The sequence below is a fragment of the Halichoeres trimaculatus genome, unplaced genomic scaffold (assembly GCF_033239565.1).
Source record: "Halichoeres trimaculatus isolate MK-OKI-2021-1 unplaced genomic scaffold, fHalTri1.1 fHalTri1_scaffold_22, whole genome shotgun sequence".
In the NCBI taxonomy this organism is placed as follows: domain Eukaryota; kingdom Metazoa; phylum Chordata; class Actinopteri; order Labriformes; family Labridae; genus Halichoeres; species Halichoeres trimaculatus.
The window spans coordinates 21,459,714-21,477,872 of NW_027437200.1; the positions used below are offsets into that span (position 1 = coordinate 21,459,714).

The window sequence follows — 18,159 nt, forward strand, 5'->3', positions numbered from 1 at the left end:
AAACTCTGATTTTCATGTGTATCATTACTGTTGCCTGGATCTCTAGCTGCTGGCTTCGTAAGAACAGATCTTTTGACATGGCTGCATTTTATCTCAGTGAGCTTGTTTACCCTGTTGATGTCAATTCTGGGAGCCCAGGGAACCAGAGAAAGACCAGAGGAAAACTAGAGGATAGTTAATGTTTACCTGACGGCATCACAGGCTTAGGCTGATGTCAGCATGAGCGTTTCAATCCAAGGGCATAAATAACCAAAAAGGACCAAAGGAAGTCAGCATTTTAATCTTTTGAGTCAAGAGTGTAAAGGATTTATCTGTTGTGCCTCCACCCACACCCTATCAGAAATCAGAAAATGGATGGATTATCGATTGTTTTCAGACAGAAATCTTTAAAGTGAGTTATTAAAGACGGAATGGCAAGAGTATGTTTACAGTTAGTTGTTGAAGGTCACAGGTGTGATTATTAATTTACAGGTAAGGTTTGAGGGAGTCAACACCAGGTAAAAAGGTGATCAAAACATGAATAAATCATTGATTAGCTTCAGTTACGAACCATATTATAACTCTGCACTTTAAAATACGTCTGTTCTGTTTGAAATCGATACTGAGGTCCTAAAAGACCACAATAAAATCCATTTTATTAATTCATTTTCTCAAAAAATTGAGATATTATTCCATATTTTCTCAAGATTTATCCATTTTTCTAGTTTTCCTGAGATCCTAAGATCATTTTCTCAGGATCAGTTGGTTCAACGCTAGCATTAGCCTGGAGACGGCACGCCAAGCTGCTTCTCGGTCACACAATGAAAACTGTTTCTCGATTTGATTTTGAAATCACCAAAATCATTTTGGGAAACATGATTTGTTTTCATGAGGTAATGAGTAGCATACACTGTAAACCCGGATAAGTTGAGTTTACTTGAAAAATGCTTGCTAAGCGGTGACCTGAAAAAAAGCTAAGCAATGAAATATGACACTTAAGTTAATTTAACTCAACATCTTCATTGGTTACGATTATTATGGAAAATCATTCCACTGAACGTATTGATTTAAATTAACCTGATGCTGATTTGTTACTAATTAAAATATAAAGCAAAGTTAAAAAATGTTGCATATCACTGTAAAACATAAAAAGTTGACTTTACTCAAAACTTAAAGATGTGATATCAATACATTTTCCTTTTAATCAAGTAAATGTAATAAAAAAATTGAAGCAGATCAGAACAACTCAACTTAGTTAAATTATTTTGGTTATATATATATATATATATATATATATATATATATATATATATATATATATATATATATATATATATATATATATATATATTTTTTTTTTTTTTTTTTTTTTTTCAGAATTTTAGAAGTTAAGATTTAAATGTTTACAAAATACCTTAACAAGAGAAAAATATGTGTTAATTTAAGATTGATTAAAAATATAATTTAGTCATGTTTTTTCTACTTATTATTTTGTCACAAACTGGTTTGTGTTTCCTGTCGGGATGCAAACTGGTAGGTAAATAAAAACAAACATTAATAAACCACATTCAGAGAAAATCTTTCAGAGTTGTGAATCTTACCTTGAGCAGAAAAACTGCCCATCAGTGTAAAAAACAAGATCACGAAAGCTGGAGAAAGCGCCATTGCTGGTTTTGGTTCCAGCAGGCCAAAGGTTCCTGGTGTGTGTCAGAGACCAGAGAGTCCAAATCTCTAAAACCTTTTAGAATTAAAAAGACGATTTTTTAAACTCGTTCAGACGAGCTCTGCCACATCTCAGAGGAGAATGAGCATCAGGATGTTGGAGCTCTCCCCTTTATAAAAGTTTATTACACACACACCTTCTGTGTGTCCTGCCAACTCTAAAATTAATCACCAAGTAACAGAACGACACATGACGCCAACCAGAGTCACCGCTCAAATGTTTAAAGACAACACCCAAAGGAGGCAGGAGGTCAAAATCCTTCCCTGAAAAACATAGACGCCCAAGACTAGACCTCTGCAGACTTCAACCATCAGATCCTGAACTCAAAAGACCTCCAGACTTTCAACTCTACAGAGCTCAGAACTCCTCCATCAGATGCTGACCCCTCTGACGTCCCCCATCAGACACTGACCTCTGCAGACCTCCAACATCAAACCCTGACCCCTTCAGTCATCCACAAACAGATGCTGACCCCTGAAGGCATCCACCATAAGGAGCTGACCCCCACATCATCCACCATCAGGCACTGACCTCTGCAGACCTCCACCTTTACAGTCCCCTGCCATCAGACCCTGACCCCTACAGACCTCAAGCATCAGACCCTGATCTGTGCAGACCTCCACTATAAGACGCTGACCCCAGCATACATTCATCATCAGGCGCTGACCTCTGCAGACATCTGCAATCAGACGCTGACCCCTGGAGACTTTCACCATCAGACCCTGAGCAGTGCAGACCTCAACCTTTACACGCTGACCTCTACAGACCTCCAACATCAGATGCTGACCTCTGCAGACTTTAACCTTCAGATGCTGACCTCTGCTGATCTCCTCCATTGGAAGCTGACCCCGGCAGACCTCCAACATCAAACGCTGACCTCTGCGGACCTTAACCTTCAGATACTGACCTCTGCAGACCTCCACCGTCAGGTTCTGACCTAAAAAGAGTTCCAACATCGTTGGACCCTGACCTCTGCAGACCTCCACAATCAGACGCTGACCCCTGCGGTCATCTGGCATTAAACGCTGACCCCTGAAGACATCCACCATCTTACTGTGACCCCTGCAGACCTCTGCCATCAGACCCTGACCTCTGCAAACCTCCATCTTTACAGTCACCTGCCATCAGACCCTGACCCCTACAGACTTCACCATTTGACTCTGACCCCTACAGACCTCAAGCATCAGACCCTGATCTCTGCAGACCTACACCCTCAGATGCTGGCCCCTGTAGACCTCTGACATAAGCCGATGACCTCTGCAGACCTCCACTTTCGGATGCTGACCTTTGCAGACCTCTGCCATCAGACTCTGACCTCAAAAGACCTCCAACATCGTTCGACCCTGACCTCTGCAGACTTCCGCTATCAGACGCTGACCCCTGAAGACATCCACCATCAGACGCTGACCCCTTAAGACATCTGGCATTAAACGCTGACCTCTGCAGACCTACACAATCAGACGCTGGCCCCTGTAGACATCCATTATCAGATGCTGACCCCTGTAAACCTTCGCAATCAGACGCTGGCCCCTGTAGACATCCACTTCTGAAGACCTCTGCCATCAGACGCTGACCACTACAGACCTCCACCTTCAGACCCTCACCTCAGCAGACATCTGGCATTAGACACTGACCCCTACAGAACTCTAACATTAGCCGATGACCTCTGCAGACCTCCACCTTCGGACGCTGACCTTTGCAGACCTCAGCCATCAGACTCTGACCTCAAAAGACCTCCAACATCGTTCGACCCTGACCTCTGCAGACTTCCGCTATCAGACGCTGACCCCTGAAGACCTCCCCTTTAAAAGTCCTCCACGATTAGATGCTGACCCCTTCAGACATCCACCATCTGATGTACAACCCTGGATACCTTAACCCTTTTTATTTTTGCTTTAACGCAACTGGAGGAAGCTTGATCTGTTGTTTTTAGACCCTGAGAGGGATTTTCAACAACCCAAGAGGTAGTTTGGATCCTGGGCTGGAAGCAGGCCCAAGGCCAGCTGATAAAGATGAATGATCTGCAGTGGAGGCATCAGTCCAAATGTTTCTGCTCAAAGGTGAGCGTTTATCTGGATGTCACGGCAGCCTCAGGTGTCAGGTATCAGTCCAGGTGTCACAGCAGGCTTCACATGCTATGAAAGATGTACCAGGCAGACTTTCTGGAAGTTTCTCAGAGAGCTCTGACATGCTGGTCTCACACGGATCACTTCAGTTCTGTTTGACCTGAAGCCTGAGAGGGTTTCACTCTCGGTTGTAAAATCAGGAAGACGTGGACTGATACGGGAGACAGCGCTGCGTCTCCATGGTTTCCAAACTGAAGGGAACAATAACAGACACAGATCAGCCTGACTACCTGCACCTCTGTCAGGGATCAGGACTCATCCTTTGACCCTCACATCCAACAAACACGTACCTAGGGTCACTAAAAGTAGTATGGGAGGTGGAGCCTTTAGTTATCAGGCTCCTGTACAGGTCGAGATCTGGGGGAAGACTCCATCTCTACTTTTAGGACAAACTCCAAACTTTTTGATAAATCTCAAAGTTAAAACTGGATCAGATCTAAACCAGCTCTTGATTACGCTGCGATAGGCTTAGACTGTCAGTGAAAGTTATTAACCGTGGATCTCTCTGGGAGTGTCTGAGCTGGTCTCGTGGATTCCTCTGAATCGTTGTAGAAACAGAAGTACAGTCATAACTTCTCCCGTATTTCGGCTGCAGTTTGACTCCAGAGTTTGAACGAGCGTCTCCAGCTTTGATCGGACGAATAAAACACATTAAAAAAGTTAAATATTAAATGTTTTAATAACAAGAGGACACAGTCCACTCCACCAGGAGGCTCAAAGGTTAACGGCACTTCAGATGGTTAAAAAGGGAGAGGTTTGGTGTATTGAGCCAAATCAAGCCTCTCCGCCTGTTGCTTAACTTCACTTTCATCAGAATCGCTCTGTAAGGAGCTCATAAACACAATATGACGCTTTGTTGACTCAAGTCTGCGCGGAAATGTTCTTACTCAACACTTCAGGCTCTCCTTTGTCCTTTTTTTTATTTCATGATGCAAAGGTTTTTTAACAGGTAACAGGACTGTAGTCAGGTGTTGATCACCTGGACTCTTCTCCAACAGAGCTAAGAGCTAAATTTACCAGTAAGTTACCAAAACTCCTGCAGACATGACGATGCGGTGATCTCCAGTACAGAGTCATGTCTGTTAAACCTCCTCGCTCAGCCTCTCTTGTGTCCTTCTCACACTCAGTCATGTTTCTAACCTGCTGATCATTAACTAAGTTTCCCTCAAGCAGATTTTTGAGTTTTGCGCAACTTTTAACTGATTTTTTTGCCCTGAACTGTTTGAAACATGCTTCTACTGCTGGATTTAGTGCACTGTAAAAATAGTGATTTCAACATGAGGTGTCAAATTTATTACACTTAAATAAAGTTGATAGAACTTGAATAAAGTAGTTAATACAACATGTTGTTTGTTAACTCAATTTCCTGTGTCAAACAATTTGAATTAAAAAAAAAAAGTCAAGAGAACTACAAAAGACGTTGGTTTAACGTAATTCATCAAGTTTTTACAGCAAAGTAATTTTTGATGTGATGGTGTTTAGTAACCGTGAGTGAGGAGGGAACACAGCGGGTATGAGGCCCTGCTCACACAGACCAGCTGTTGAGTCTGTCCTGATGCTAACACTTTAAAACATCTCATTAATTAGCATAAACACTAAACGCAGTGTAAAACTCATTCAGTCCGTGCAGAGGAGCACAGACAACCGGTCTGTGCAGAGGAGCACAGATGGCCTCAGAGCATAACATCTTCAAATACAGAAGGGTCTCATATCCACTGTGTTTCCTCCTCACTCATGGTTACAAAATGCCATCTCTCTCACTAAGTGCTGGCAGTAGGTTTGCCAGCACTTTACTGTTATTTTACAGTGTAATTTTTTACAGTAGTGTGTTTAAACATAACAGGATTTTGCAATTTAAATTTTTTTGATTTTTTTTAAAGTTACCCTTTCTCAAATGTAATTTGTTTACAACAGTAAATGACATTAATAGCCTTACAATTTAAAAAAAAATGCCCACAATACACCTGGGTAACACTCCCAGAAATGCAATGACATAGGCGTGTTTTATACCCACTCCCACCCAAATACCGTCATTGTCAAGCTGACATGCTTTCCTGATTCATGTGGACAAAGATTTTTAAGTTTAGTTTGTATTTTTTTATGGTTGAGATGATGCCAGCTTATAATTATATGTTATCACAACAACTTCAGTAATCTTTTGCTATCGTGACTAAAAATTATATGTTAGAACAACAAATGTGCAAAATCACTTTTTACAGTGTATGAACAGATATTTCCTAGTTTCTACTTCTGATAAGTTGTCTTTGAAGCATGTTCAGTTAAGTTTGGACTTTAAATGATTTATAATTTATTTTGCTAGGCGCCACCCTGATTGTAATTTTTTCGTCTCTTTTTTGTCATTTTTGCGTTTGGAGTGGATCGTTACTTTGTTTGATTCATTTGTCGGTCTTCAGTGATATTTTTATTACTTTTCTCCTGTGTTTGTCTGGAGATCCTACATGTAACCATGGCTGCATTGTTTACATGTTAAAACAGCTGTTAGCAGCCTGTAGCATGTCAATGCTAACTGGTGCAAGGCCGGATGTTTCCTACAAGGTGAGGAGAAGGAGGTGAGGACGACGTGCTGGTTCTTAGGTGTGAGCTAAGAAGTGATGACATGGACCTGTCCTTCCATCCATCGCTATTGAGAACGTAAGATCTATCTCCAATAAGATGGACGAGCTAGCCGTGCTAACCCAGCAACAGAGGAAATCCAATTGAACATTTCACTCTTTTAACTTTTTTGAACTTGTTGTTGGAGTTGACTTTGATCTTATCTGACAGTATAACCCTAACTGCTCCTCCATGACTCTGTTTCCCTCCTAGAGCCATAAACTCAGCAGATTATCAGATCTGTTGATTTTTATATGAACAGTAATAAAACTATTTATAACCCCAAACCCAGAAATAAAGTCATCACTGCATCATGGAAAGAACAAGGTGTTAATATATCATAAAATCAGAGCTGGGTGTATTTATGGAGCTGAGGGTACTAGTAAAGAGAAGTAAAGGTGTCCACTTACAGTGTTAATTTGATAAGGAATAAACCTTCATATGTTTAACTTTATCAGCTTTGGTGGTTTAATCAAAGTCAGTGACGAATGACGGAGTCTCAAACACACCACAAGTGACACAATGATGTAAAGATTGAATAAATGGTTTTGAGAATTTAATTTCTGATGGGAGAAACGGACCCAAAGTATATCCTCGATATATCAAAGGTTGTTGCACGTGGAATGTATGAAACGGCTATGTCGTGACCAGGAAGTACAAATTGTCAAATAAATGTTTAAAAACGTCAGTTATTAATTCTCTTTGAGTTTCACTTCCTTCACTTTCCACTGGTGCTCCTCTCACACTCCCCCACCCACCCAGAAAACTCTCCTACACAGGCATGTTTTTCTGTTAGGAGAGGAGGGGGAAAAGTTGCATGCATATCTCAACAGTAGCAATCCAAATTTTGATCATTTTACACTTAGTAATACGTAAATCTGAAATCTGTGAAATCATTAAATTTGCCTTATGAATTAAGTAAATGTAATACAAAAAAATCGAAGCAGATCAGAACAACTAAATTAAATAACATTTTAAAGAACAGTTGGGTCTCATATCCACAGCGTTCCCTCCTCACTCATGGTTACAAACGCCGTCACAACAAAAATCAGCTCTAATTTCATAACTTTAGTAACCGTGAGTGAGGAGGGAAGGCAGTAGATATGAGACCCTGCTGTACATTGAAATATTGTTCTTCAGGAGGCACAGGTTGTCTGAGCTCCACGGCACTGACTGGTGGTCTGTGCTCCATGGCGCAGGATCTTGTACCTATTGATTTTGCAGCGCGCCTAATGGTTAATATATTAATCAATGGCATTTTTGACTGGACCATCAAGCTGTTTAGGCCAAGTTTGAAAATTCAAAGATAGATTAATTTATTTTTGACACAGACAGTCCACACCACATGGAGCATGAACAGCTGATCAATGTCCCCTCCTCACTCACGGTTACAAAACACAGACACAAACTAATGATTTTAAGTCATCTTAACTTAAACAGTAACAAAAGTTGAATCTACTCAGAAATCATCAGTTTCAACACTGAAAAATCAGACATTTGAGTGAATTTAACTTACTAACAAATTGTAAGTTTCATAGCTTAAACCAACTGTGTAATCTGAACGTTGGGGTTTACAGTGCAATGGCTCTTTGTATCTGAAGAGTTTCTGTTTCCCGGCAAGAAAATGATGCGTTCGCTTTATCTCTGCCCAATTACACAAGGCAAACATCGTATCAGGAGTTACACAACACAACATAAAACCATATCACCACATCCCAACACTCCCTCTGAACTCTGCACGGCATCGCTGTCGCCTTGGAAACGGATTAATATCCACAGGTTTGGGAGCAACACTTGCTGCTATCCAGAAAATGACCGCGACAAACCACGTTCTGCAAGACGACAACAGCGTGGCTCAGCGGGAGAAGAGTCCAGGTGAAATGTGCCGTAATGACATCAGTAAAATCGACCAATCAACTCTTTAATTCAGTGTTTATTTATGACAAAATGAAATTAGGAAAACAACTTTTCACAACCTGATGGAATAAATAGGAAACTTCAAACTTCAAACCTCCACAGTCAGGAAAGACTACAAAAATAAAGCTCCTTATAAAAAACAACATCCACACAGAGAATTAAGAGACTGAAAGGGTCAGGGGGGCTGGGGCTGAGCGTCTCTGCGTTTTAACAGTCCAACAGGAACCATGAAGGGGTTGAGGGGCGGGCAGGCCCTGGTAGTGTCTGCTTCCTGATTGGACGTGGCGATGCTCGCGTCTTCTTGCGGCTGCTGTGCAACTCTGGGGCTCTGTTGAGGGTCTAAACCAGCCGGTGGCTCGGTCGCAGGACTCAGTCCATCCTGCAGGTCTTTGAAGAGGTCTCTGTGTGGTTTGGAGTCAGAGGGGGAGGACAGAGTCTTGTACACCTGAAGACACAAGGAGAGGGATGAGTTTTGCCCCGTACCCTCTTTCTCACCTGGTCTCCGGGTCAACGAACTGTGTAAGGAACTTGGTAAGGTACCAAAAAAAAAGCCAATCTTTGCTGGCCTACTTTTTGGCGCCCTTCTATCGGGGTGCCAAGTGTCATTCCCTGACCTTGAAGGGCGGAGCCACACATGAGAGCCAGGAGGGGTGGTACAGGATTACAGGATTATGATCCGAGCAGTAAAGTGATGTAACTCACAGAGTTATGACCCAGTTTTATGCGGCTTTATTCATATAAAGGAGTAATTTCAGGTGAATGGTTGCAGAGGAAACAGTCCACTTTAAGATTTTACACACAGACATCAGCTGAGCAGATCACAGGGGAAAGATGTTTTCTCCTGCCTGATGTGATTTAATGATAAACAAAAATGATCAATGAAAACTTTTTCCAACTCAAATAAAGAGCTGTGCAAGCTATTTTTTAATTTCCAGACAACTATCCCTTCAAAATAAAAGCACAATGTGAAAACAAAAGGAGTCTCTCCACAGGAAGTAACCATCAGGCTTTTGTTTTACAAATGATCCCATAAAATACCACCAGACTACACTTCATATATCACAGATAAGACACATTTACAGCTGATACAGACCTCAGCTCAGCTTTATCTGCATACTGTGGTTACAAATCATACTCAGTGAAAGTCTGTGAGCCTAATAAAGCCTAAAGACTAAACAAAATCGAGCTGTACCAGAGTCAACGTACAGCCAATAAGCTTCCTACATGACGCAACAGGGACAGTCTGTGAAGGGACCGAGGAAAAAACAGGGTTAACTGCAGCAAACATCACCAGACTGAACTAAACTGTACCAAACATCACCAAATAGTGTCAAGCAGAACCTGACTGTACTAAGTTGCATAAAACTCTACTAAAACTGCATCAGACTGCACCAAACTGTACCAAATTGTAATGAGTTGCAAGAAACTGAACCAAAACTGAGCAAAACTGTATCAAAACCTCAGCAACTAAACCAAAACTGGATGCAACTCAACTAAACTGTACCAAACCGTATCAAACTGTACCTAAACTGCATGAAACTGCATTAAACTACACCAAAATTCATAATCGGAACATAACTGAGCCTCACTGAATTTGAACTGTACCAACCTGAATAAAACACCTAACTGTGTCAAATCTGAACTTAACTGTATTAAACTGCATCAAACTGTATACAAATACACTGAACTGTACCGAAATGAACTAAGATATACCAAACTGTATTAACCTGTACTGAATAGGTTTGTCACGATACTGGATTTCTAACTTCGATACGATATTTTGAAAAATATTGATTTTCGTTACGATTTTCGATAACACGCAACCACAAGGATTTTCAGTGCAAAAACGTCTCTTTTTATTTAACGAACAGTACAGAACACATTTACTTAACTGCAACTGAAACAACAAAAACAGTGCAATTGTACTGAGGTAGGGCACTAATTTAAAGGCCTCTGATATTTGTCACACATTTAAAACTCACTTAACTGTATTTGGAGGTAGGGAATACAAAACAATGCAATGCAATGATTCTTTTTTGTTAAGCAACTTTTCTGCAATTGGGGTAGGGGCAAAGTGCGATGCAATCTAATGCATTTCAAAAGAGGAACAAGATTCCTCTCACTTCAGATTTTGTGAGAGGAACACCAACATGTCAATGTGCTCCTCTGTATATAAGTCACACTGGATCATAAGTTTCATTTATTTAGAATGATTTGGTTTGTTTACAGTATTTCCAGAGTGAACTTTTTACATATAACTGTGATAAAGGTTTATTAGGAGGTTTAAATATTGTTCCTACAGCTCCTCGTATCTGTGATCAGTTTCTCTCCTCTCCTCCTCCCCTCCCCTGCTCTAGTTGAGTGTTGTCAGTGAGATCGGTGCAGTGTGAGTTCAAATGAGCTCCATCCGATGAACTTCCTCACTTTTAAAAAGTTACAGGAGTTTTGGCGCTAGTTTGTGACTCAATCCCCGGAATCTACAATACAAATACAATAGAGAGCCAAAAAGACGTGAGTGAAGTTTCAAATCATGTTATCAGGAGCTAAACACCGGGAGCTGTCAGGCTGTCCAAGACGAGGCTCGAGACGAGCGCGTCCAGTGAGCAAACACTGTGTGCAGGCAGTGCTCATGGGAGTTGTAGTGTCGTAGTCTCATATTGTAATGGGTTTAGTATTTCAGATGCTGTTTCAGAAAACTACAATTAAATAATTCAACTCGCCAAAGTGGCTAATAGGAGTGACGGTGTTACTCGCTACAGCTGGAATTCAGTCTAAGCTAGCGTCTCTCTCTCTCTCTCTCAACTACGAGGCAGGACTCAGGGAGGGAGGGGCTGCATGCACCCCATGTGCGCTATGTGTGTATGTTTTGACGCCAGCACATGTCTAACCAGGGGAATATGTTGAGTACCGATCTATTGATACTAGGGGAAATTTATATTGAATTGTTTGCTAAATTTCAAGATCGATATTTAACGATAAAATGATACTTTTGACAACATTAGTACTGAATAACACCAGACACAACAAAAATGTACCAAACTGTACTAAACTGAATTAAACTGAAATAAACAGCAACAGATTAAACTATACCAAACTATATTGAACTGTACCAAACAGCACAAACCAAACTTAATTTAAGCAAGTTGGACGAAACTGTTTTGAACCTAACTGAACAGCACCAAACTAAACTCAACTGAAATCTCAACCAAATTCCAGAGTAAACTTAATTGTACCAACTTCTAACAAACTGTTCCAAATTGTATCAAACTTAAATAAACAGCGACAGATTAAACTAACTGAAGCAAATTGTTCCAGGCTACATTAAACTGTACCAAATTGCACCAAACAGTATCAAGCTGTACAGAGTGGCACCAGACTAAACTCAAGCAAATTGTGATAAACTGTATTAAACTGTATTAAAATGTAACACACAGCAACAGATTAAACTGAAATTTAGCAAACTGTTCTCAAATGATTCAAACTGTAATGAACAGCACCAAACCAAAATCAACCAGACTGCATTAAATTGAACAGACTGTATAAGACTGTTCCAAACTTAACTAAACCGTGTCAAACATCAAACTGTTAGAAACGAAACAGATGTCTTGGTGAAAATGCACTGGTAGAGAAAAAGTCATGTGCAGAGATTGTCATGGATGTGGGAATCTGTTTGTCACTCAATGAAGTGTAATCAGACCCCTTTATATAGACACACACACAGTGTTTGTACTCTGAACTCTTCTTCTAATAATTCTCTAACTACTCAGTGTGCAGCTGTTTTACCTGTGACAGGTGTTTCCTCAGCTTGTTACAGTCCAGCTGTGGGAGCTCCTCTGGGAGAGACATCAGGAGATCCAGCACGATGGCGCCCTCTGGAGGACAGAGAGTGTTTAATGAAACAGAGAACACAGAGAGTAGCCTCTAACAGTCCATAAACAACTCCCTGATCCCTGATCCCTGGTCTGAAGGACCCACTCACCCATAGGGGTGAGGCAGCAGTCCTCGTCAGGCTTCAGGATGGAGCTCAGGTATCTGTAGATCTTCTCAAAGTCCACCACACACTTCACCCCCAGCACCCTGGGACTGTCCTCCGTCGCATACTTACTGGTCCGACCGAAGCGGGCGCAGAGGGTGGCAGCCTGGCTGGACAGAGGGAGGAGGGAGGGCTGGGTGTGGGGGGCCGGACTGGGGGAGGAGGCTGAAGATAAGGAAGCAGGACTGGGGGTAGAAACAGGGGATGCCAAGGCAGAACTGGACTTTGGGGTCTGGTGCAGAGATGCAGTTTCAGGATCTGTCTGTGGGGCAGGAACTTTGCTGCTGGGGACCTGGACCACTTGTGACGGAGCAGAGAGTTTTCTGGCGGGGTCCACGGTGGAAGAAGGAGTCTTGTTAACCCTGAGTGGGGGGGCAGGGCTGCTGCCAGGACGCACACCTGAGGAGGGTCACATGAGTCTGGTTAGACGGTTCCTGCTCTCCTGACAGTGATCTGAACACAGAAAGCCTCATACCTGGTCCAGGTGCTGGTCGAGGCATCGGCCTGAAGGGGACAGTGCGCCCTGCAGGTCTGCTCTGATCAGGGTTTGCTGCATGGACTCTTGGGGGGTCACAGTTCTTCAGAGTGCGCGGCTCCTTGGACGAAACAATCAGCATCTGAAAAATACAAACCTGGACAGGTGAGATCGATGTCCGGACGCACCTGAAGGGAACTGTACAGAGGTCTGGCTCTCACTGTCAGGAAGTCCCCAAGAGCTGAATCCACCTGGACAGATACAGGTGGATCAGGGGTACCTGAACAGGTGGATCAGGGGTACCTGAACAGGTGGATCGGGGTACCTGAGCGAAGGCGGTGTTGATGGTCTCTTCCTGGGTTCCTGCCACAGATGAAGACATGTGAGTCCACAGCTCGATGGGCTTCGTGGCCCTCCTCTCCTCCCATCTCCTCTTCTTGAAGGTGAGGCTGGCACAGGAGATCACCCTTTCCTTCAGAGAGTCCACCATGGACCGGATCTGAGCCAGGGACACACGGTCAAAGGTAGAACTTTTATCTATGACACTTGTAACATCTGAGTCCTGTTAGAAACCGGAAATGAGTGAATATGAGGACATAGAGCGGTCCAGTACCTCTCTTTCAGACCGGGTTTTGATGTGTTCCTTCAGGGCACAGCAGTCCACCTCCCGGTCCTCCATAGCGGTTCGGCCCAGCCTCTTCAGTCCGCTCAGCAGCCGAATCAGCTCGAATCTCTGCCACTTACCGGACTTCACCGGGACAGGCTCGGGAAGCTTTCGCTCCGGTCGGGACCGTTTCCGAGGAGGAGGCTTCATGATGGTCTTCAAACAGACCTGAACTTAACCGGACTGGGATGTTTACGACAGATACTCGGAGGTTTACGTTAATTCTCAACTGGGACGAGTCCCAGATTCGCCGAATATTAAACATTTAACATTAAATAAGATTATTAGATTAACGTTAAACTGGTAAAAATGTGAGAGCAGAGCGAAACGACCAAAACAAAACGCGCTCGCGACAACTTCACTACATCCGGGGCGTTACTTTCAAAATAAAGGTATCGTTTATTTAAACATTTGCAAAATGTATTTCTTGGTTATTTATTTTAAATTATTTTTAACATATCATCGACTTTTTCTCCCTTTTTACCTTTGAATTTAATTTCTGTGCAGTATTGGTAAGTTTCTAATTCTATTTAATCATTAGTTTATTGTCATCAGTGAAGGCAGACTCTGGGATGACAATTATTTAAATTAGAATTAATTGAAATAAATAATTCTTACACGTAAACCTGTGGGTTACATAACAATAGGACTTTGATACTGCCCATTTTCTCTGTTTAATTTATTTCTATCTGCTTCTATAAAAGACTATAAAGGGGCAGATACAATTAGAGTTTTCTTCTTTCTGCTCCTTTTCATTCTGTTTTGGGGATCTTTTTTTTCTTTGTATCGATTTGTATCTATAAAATAAATAAATAAATAAATAAATAAATAAATAAATAAATAAATAAATAAATAAATAAATAACTGTGACTTCTGTCTGTAAAGAGCAAAGTCTAAATTAAGCTTATTGGCTGATGTAGCCTACTAACTGTTTGGATTTAGTACTTATTCGTCTAAATATTTGTTTCAACTCTTTGCTTGTTTCTCAAATTAGACAGAGAAACTTTTGAAAAACTTGTAATTTCATACTATTTTAAAAATATATAAACATATGAAACATGAGATTTAAGACATAAAGAAGAAGCCACAAAGAGGATGTGTCAGTGGTACTGTTAAGTGAAAATATAAAAACGAAACAACTAAAACACTCCTTTTCCTTGAAACTAAATGCTAATGAATCATTTATGATGATTTAAAAGAAAAGAGGAGAGAAAACGATCGGTTTCTTCCGTTGTAACTTGAAGGGACGGGGTTTTTACACTTCCGGTTTGCTAACCGTTGAATTCAAACTATTTGCCCGGTTTTTGTTTTGTCAGGTGCTGATTTCATAAAAGATCACTCAATGTTTAAAAAGCCTTAACGTCAGCATCGTTGTGTTTCAGAATAAGATGGCTAAAGCTGTGAAAAGAACCAGCTTTAACGTCTAACGGTTGGAAAGTGATATTAGACAGACTCTGCCTGCGAGTCTAAACACAGGTGATACACAACACTCAGGCACGGTGCTGTGAGCGTAAGGTGACTGTTGAGTCTGAAGCTGTGACTTACAGGCTGTTGTTGAAGGAGAAGTCGACAGTTTCAAGCAGCTGTAGCTAGAAATGACCGAATAATAACCCAAAAGGAGATCTCTGGATCCACAGTTAGGCCAAAAGAGTGTTCCTGGCAGCGGTGGGATTCGAACCCACGCCCCCGAAGAGACTGGAGCCTTAATCCAGCGCCTTAGACCGCTCGGCCACGCTACCGGTGAAAGACACAGGGTGGGACACATCGTATTTGGAAAAATGAAAATAGGCTAAAGTTCATTGACTGTCCACTTGAGGCCGCAGAAAGACCAAAAACCACACACTCACCAGACCAATTAAGTTTTACAGCCTAAAAGAAAATATTTACAACCTGGTTCACATACTGCTTGTGTCCTCTACTGATTTCATTTTCTAGCTCTTTTCTTAGTCAATTTCTTAGTTTTAATTGGGCTGAGCATCTGGTTTTTTGGTGAATTCTAAGTGCAGAAGTGGAGCAACAGTCACAACAGTCTTTGGACATTTCTTAAAAGTAGAAAGAGACTATGCAGATCGTATAGAGTTAGGTTATTTATTCCACCATTTGGGCACAACAGAGGAGAAGAGTCTGGCTAGAGATTTGGAGCCATGCTGGGCTGGGAGCACCAGGCATTTTTCACAAACACAGGGTAGTGGGCGAGAAGGAGTGTAGACCTGGATGAGGGACCTCAGGTAGGCAGGAGTCTCGGGGTCTGATCCTCTTGATGTTATGGAGGGCATATCCTCAAGATCAAGCAATCGAGACCACATGAACCTTTAAGGTCAGCTAGTCATCAATTAATATTTTTTATTATTATTATTTTAGGCAAACAAAAAAAGGTTTCAGGTTTTTTATTGTGTCTCTTGTTATTTTTCCATGGATAGCCATCATGTGACAACAAAGAACTACCATCTAAGCCAGGGGTGGGCAAACTTTTTGATTCGTGGGCCACAATCCGTGTATGGTTTCGATCTTTCGTTATTCTGTTCCAAAACAAAATTTTAATAAAAAGAAAAAAGAAAAATGGACTTGTTTTTATTGTTTTTCTGTTTTAAAACCAAAACGGGAAAACGGAATAACAGAAAAAAAGAAAAACATCTTTTTTCTGTCCTGGTTTTAAAAATGGAAAAACGGAAAAATAATAACAGATTGTGTCAAAATTGTTTGTGTGATATTTTGATGTTAAATGTGAAAATCTCTATATAAAAATTAGACACATAACTCACATTGAAGGTTTATACAGACCTGTTCCTGAGCTTTTTTTTTTTATAAGTAACAGATCGATGATGATGCACTCCTTCTTATCCGCGCACATATGCGCACTTCCATGTGTTTCAATTAGTTTTGTTTTGTCCACTTTCCTCTTCTTAGGTCCGTTCATCTTTCCAGAAGGGCTGATGGGTCAGAGGGTAAAGTGCAAATGTGGAGTAATAGGCCTACGCTTCGCCTCAACAAAGCCATTGTATCTACAGTGCGCCATCTAGTGGGAAAACATCAGAATTGCAGGGAAAATAAAACATTAAAAAGGTTTATTCATTTAATTTTTTCAAGTTCGGCGGGCCGGATTAAAACGTTTAACTATGGCCCCCGGGCCGTAGTTTGCCCATGCCTGATCTAAGCCCTATTCAACATGTTTGCTTTGCTTATAACAGGAAGAATAGGAAAGCAAAGGGTTGAAATCCTGACTGCCTGTGAGGTTCAGTGGGCTATGAGATGGCCATCTTCAAGCCTACCCACTTTTCCATAATGCAAATAAAGGCCTTGTAAGGGGGGGCTCATGCTGTCTCTTCCTTTCTCTGTCTCTGTCTCTCCCACACACACACACTCACAGAGCAGCAGCAGCCCTCCCAGCACGCAGATGGCCCAGTCTCTAAACCCCGCCTACAGTCTTTTGTCTTCAGGGAATCTGTCTCTCGGCTGTCTGTAGAAAAACTATTTATTTCATGTGTCAGTAGGGGGCGCGGGGAGGTGCTGAGAGCCTCCACCGAGGCCTGATGCTCGTTGAAGTCCTCTTTTCCCTGAAGGAGAGACAAACATTAATTTATCAGCATGTCTTTGTGTTATCATCAGTCTGTAAATATTCAAATGTTTAAGACTTTCTGTTTTCTACACTGTGCGGGAGAGGATAATGAAATTCAAACCGGCCCCCTGCTACTACCACCCACCCACCTCCACCCACACACACACATACACACAAGAACACAATCACAAACATGCATATAGTACCATCTTGCAAACTTAAGATAGATGGATTAATAGAGAAGAGAAGGTAAAGAGAAAATGCCACTGGAGGCTTACAATAATTCAGAGAAAGGGAAGAAAGAGGATGAGGATGGAGGAGATGAGAAATGAGCGAGGGAAGGAGGGAGGGAGGGGGCAGAAGTGAGGAGAGCAGGAGGAGGGAGGAGGAGGAGGAGGAGAGAGGGAATCAACAGATGCAGTGTGGAAAGGACCAGAGGAGAGCGCTGGATACAGATGAGGCCAACACAGCAAAGCCTGCAGCAAAGAACTACATCACCTAGACCAGACAACCTGGTTACAGGGCTTTTCCACTGGGGCGCTGTAAGTCTGAGTGTTATATGTGTATCTGACTGATGGCTGATTGTCTTTAATCCATGTGAAACAGCTGTGGCTCCCATAGTTTTGGGACAAATCTATGATCACTGGCTACTTCATAGGTTCCCCTGTTCAAACTGCTCACCAATACAAATATGGTCCCCAAGTCCAAACAATCCAGTGAGCAGCACTTCTCTGGAGCAAAATGTCTTTTTGATGCCAGAGGTCAGAGGAGGATGGACAGACTGGTCTGAACACACAACACGTCCAACCTTGAAAAAGAAGAAGACCACACCAGGTGACCCTTCTGTCAGCTAAGAACATGAAACAGGCTACAATCACAGTGGGTCACCAAAACTGGACAATAAAAGACTGAAAAACATCTCCTGGTCTGGTGAGTCTGGATTTCTGTTCCACGCTCAAAAGGTCGGCTCAAGATTTGGAGCAAACAACATAAAAGCAGGATTTATGAGATTGATTTTGATCAATATGTGACTTTATTCTTGTGAATTTATAAGATTAATTTTGGTAAAATTA

The 18,159-nt window shown here is 41.8% G+C and overlaps 1 protein-coding gene and 1 non-coding gene across 2 annotated transcripts; both read right to left on the reverse strand.

Annotated features, from left to right (window-relative positions):
- Nucleotides 1–7,991: 7,991 nt before the first annotated feature.
- snapc2 (small nuclear RNA activating complex, polypeptide 2) lies at nucleotides 7,992–13,887 on the reverse strand. The gene is made up of 6 exons (XM_074661974.1): nucleotides 13,480–13,887; nucleotides 13,192–13,365; nucleotides 12,867–13,008; nucleotides 12,338–12,790; nucleotides 12,142–12,230; nucleotides 7,992–8,803 (listed from the first exon to the last, which is right to left on the reverse strand). The coding sequence occupies exons 1-6, from the start codon at nucleotides 13,678–13,680 to the stop codon at nucleotides 8,534–8,536; spliced, it is 1,329 nt and encodes a 442-aa protein (XP_074518075.1). The 5' UTR covers nucleotides 13,681–13,887; the 3' UTR covers nucleotides 7,992–8,533.
- Nucleotides 13,888–15,187: 1,300 nt separating this feature from the next.
- trnal-aag (transfer RNA leucine (anticodon AAG)) lies at nucleotides 15,188–15,269 on the reverse strand. Its single transcript has one exon. It is a non-coding gene; the product is annotated as a tRNA-Leu (tRNA).
- Between the last annotated feature and the right edge of the window lie 2,890 nt (nucleotides 15,270–18,159).

Excerpts from the sequence above, each read along its gene's own strand:
- snapc2 (XM_074661974.1), bottom strand. The coding sequence starts at position 13,680 with ATGAAGCCTCCTCCTCGGAAACGGTCCCGACCGGAGCGAAAGCTTCCC. Across the intron at positions 13,366-13,479 it reads AAACCCGGTCTGAAAGAGAG|ATCCGGTCCATGGTGGACTC; the intron begins GTACTGGACCGC and ends TCCCTGGCTCAG. Across the intron at positions 13,009-13,191 it reads TCAACACCGCCTTCGCTCAG|ATGCTGATTGTTTCGTCCAA; the intron begins GTACCCCGATCC and ends TGTATTTTTCAG.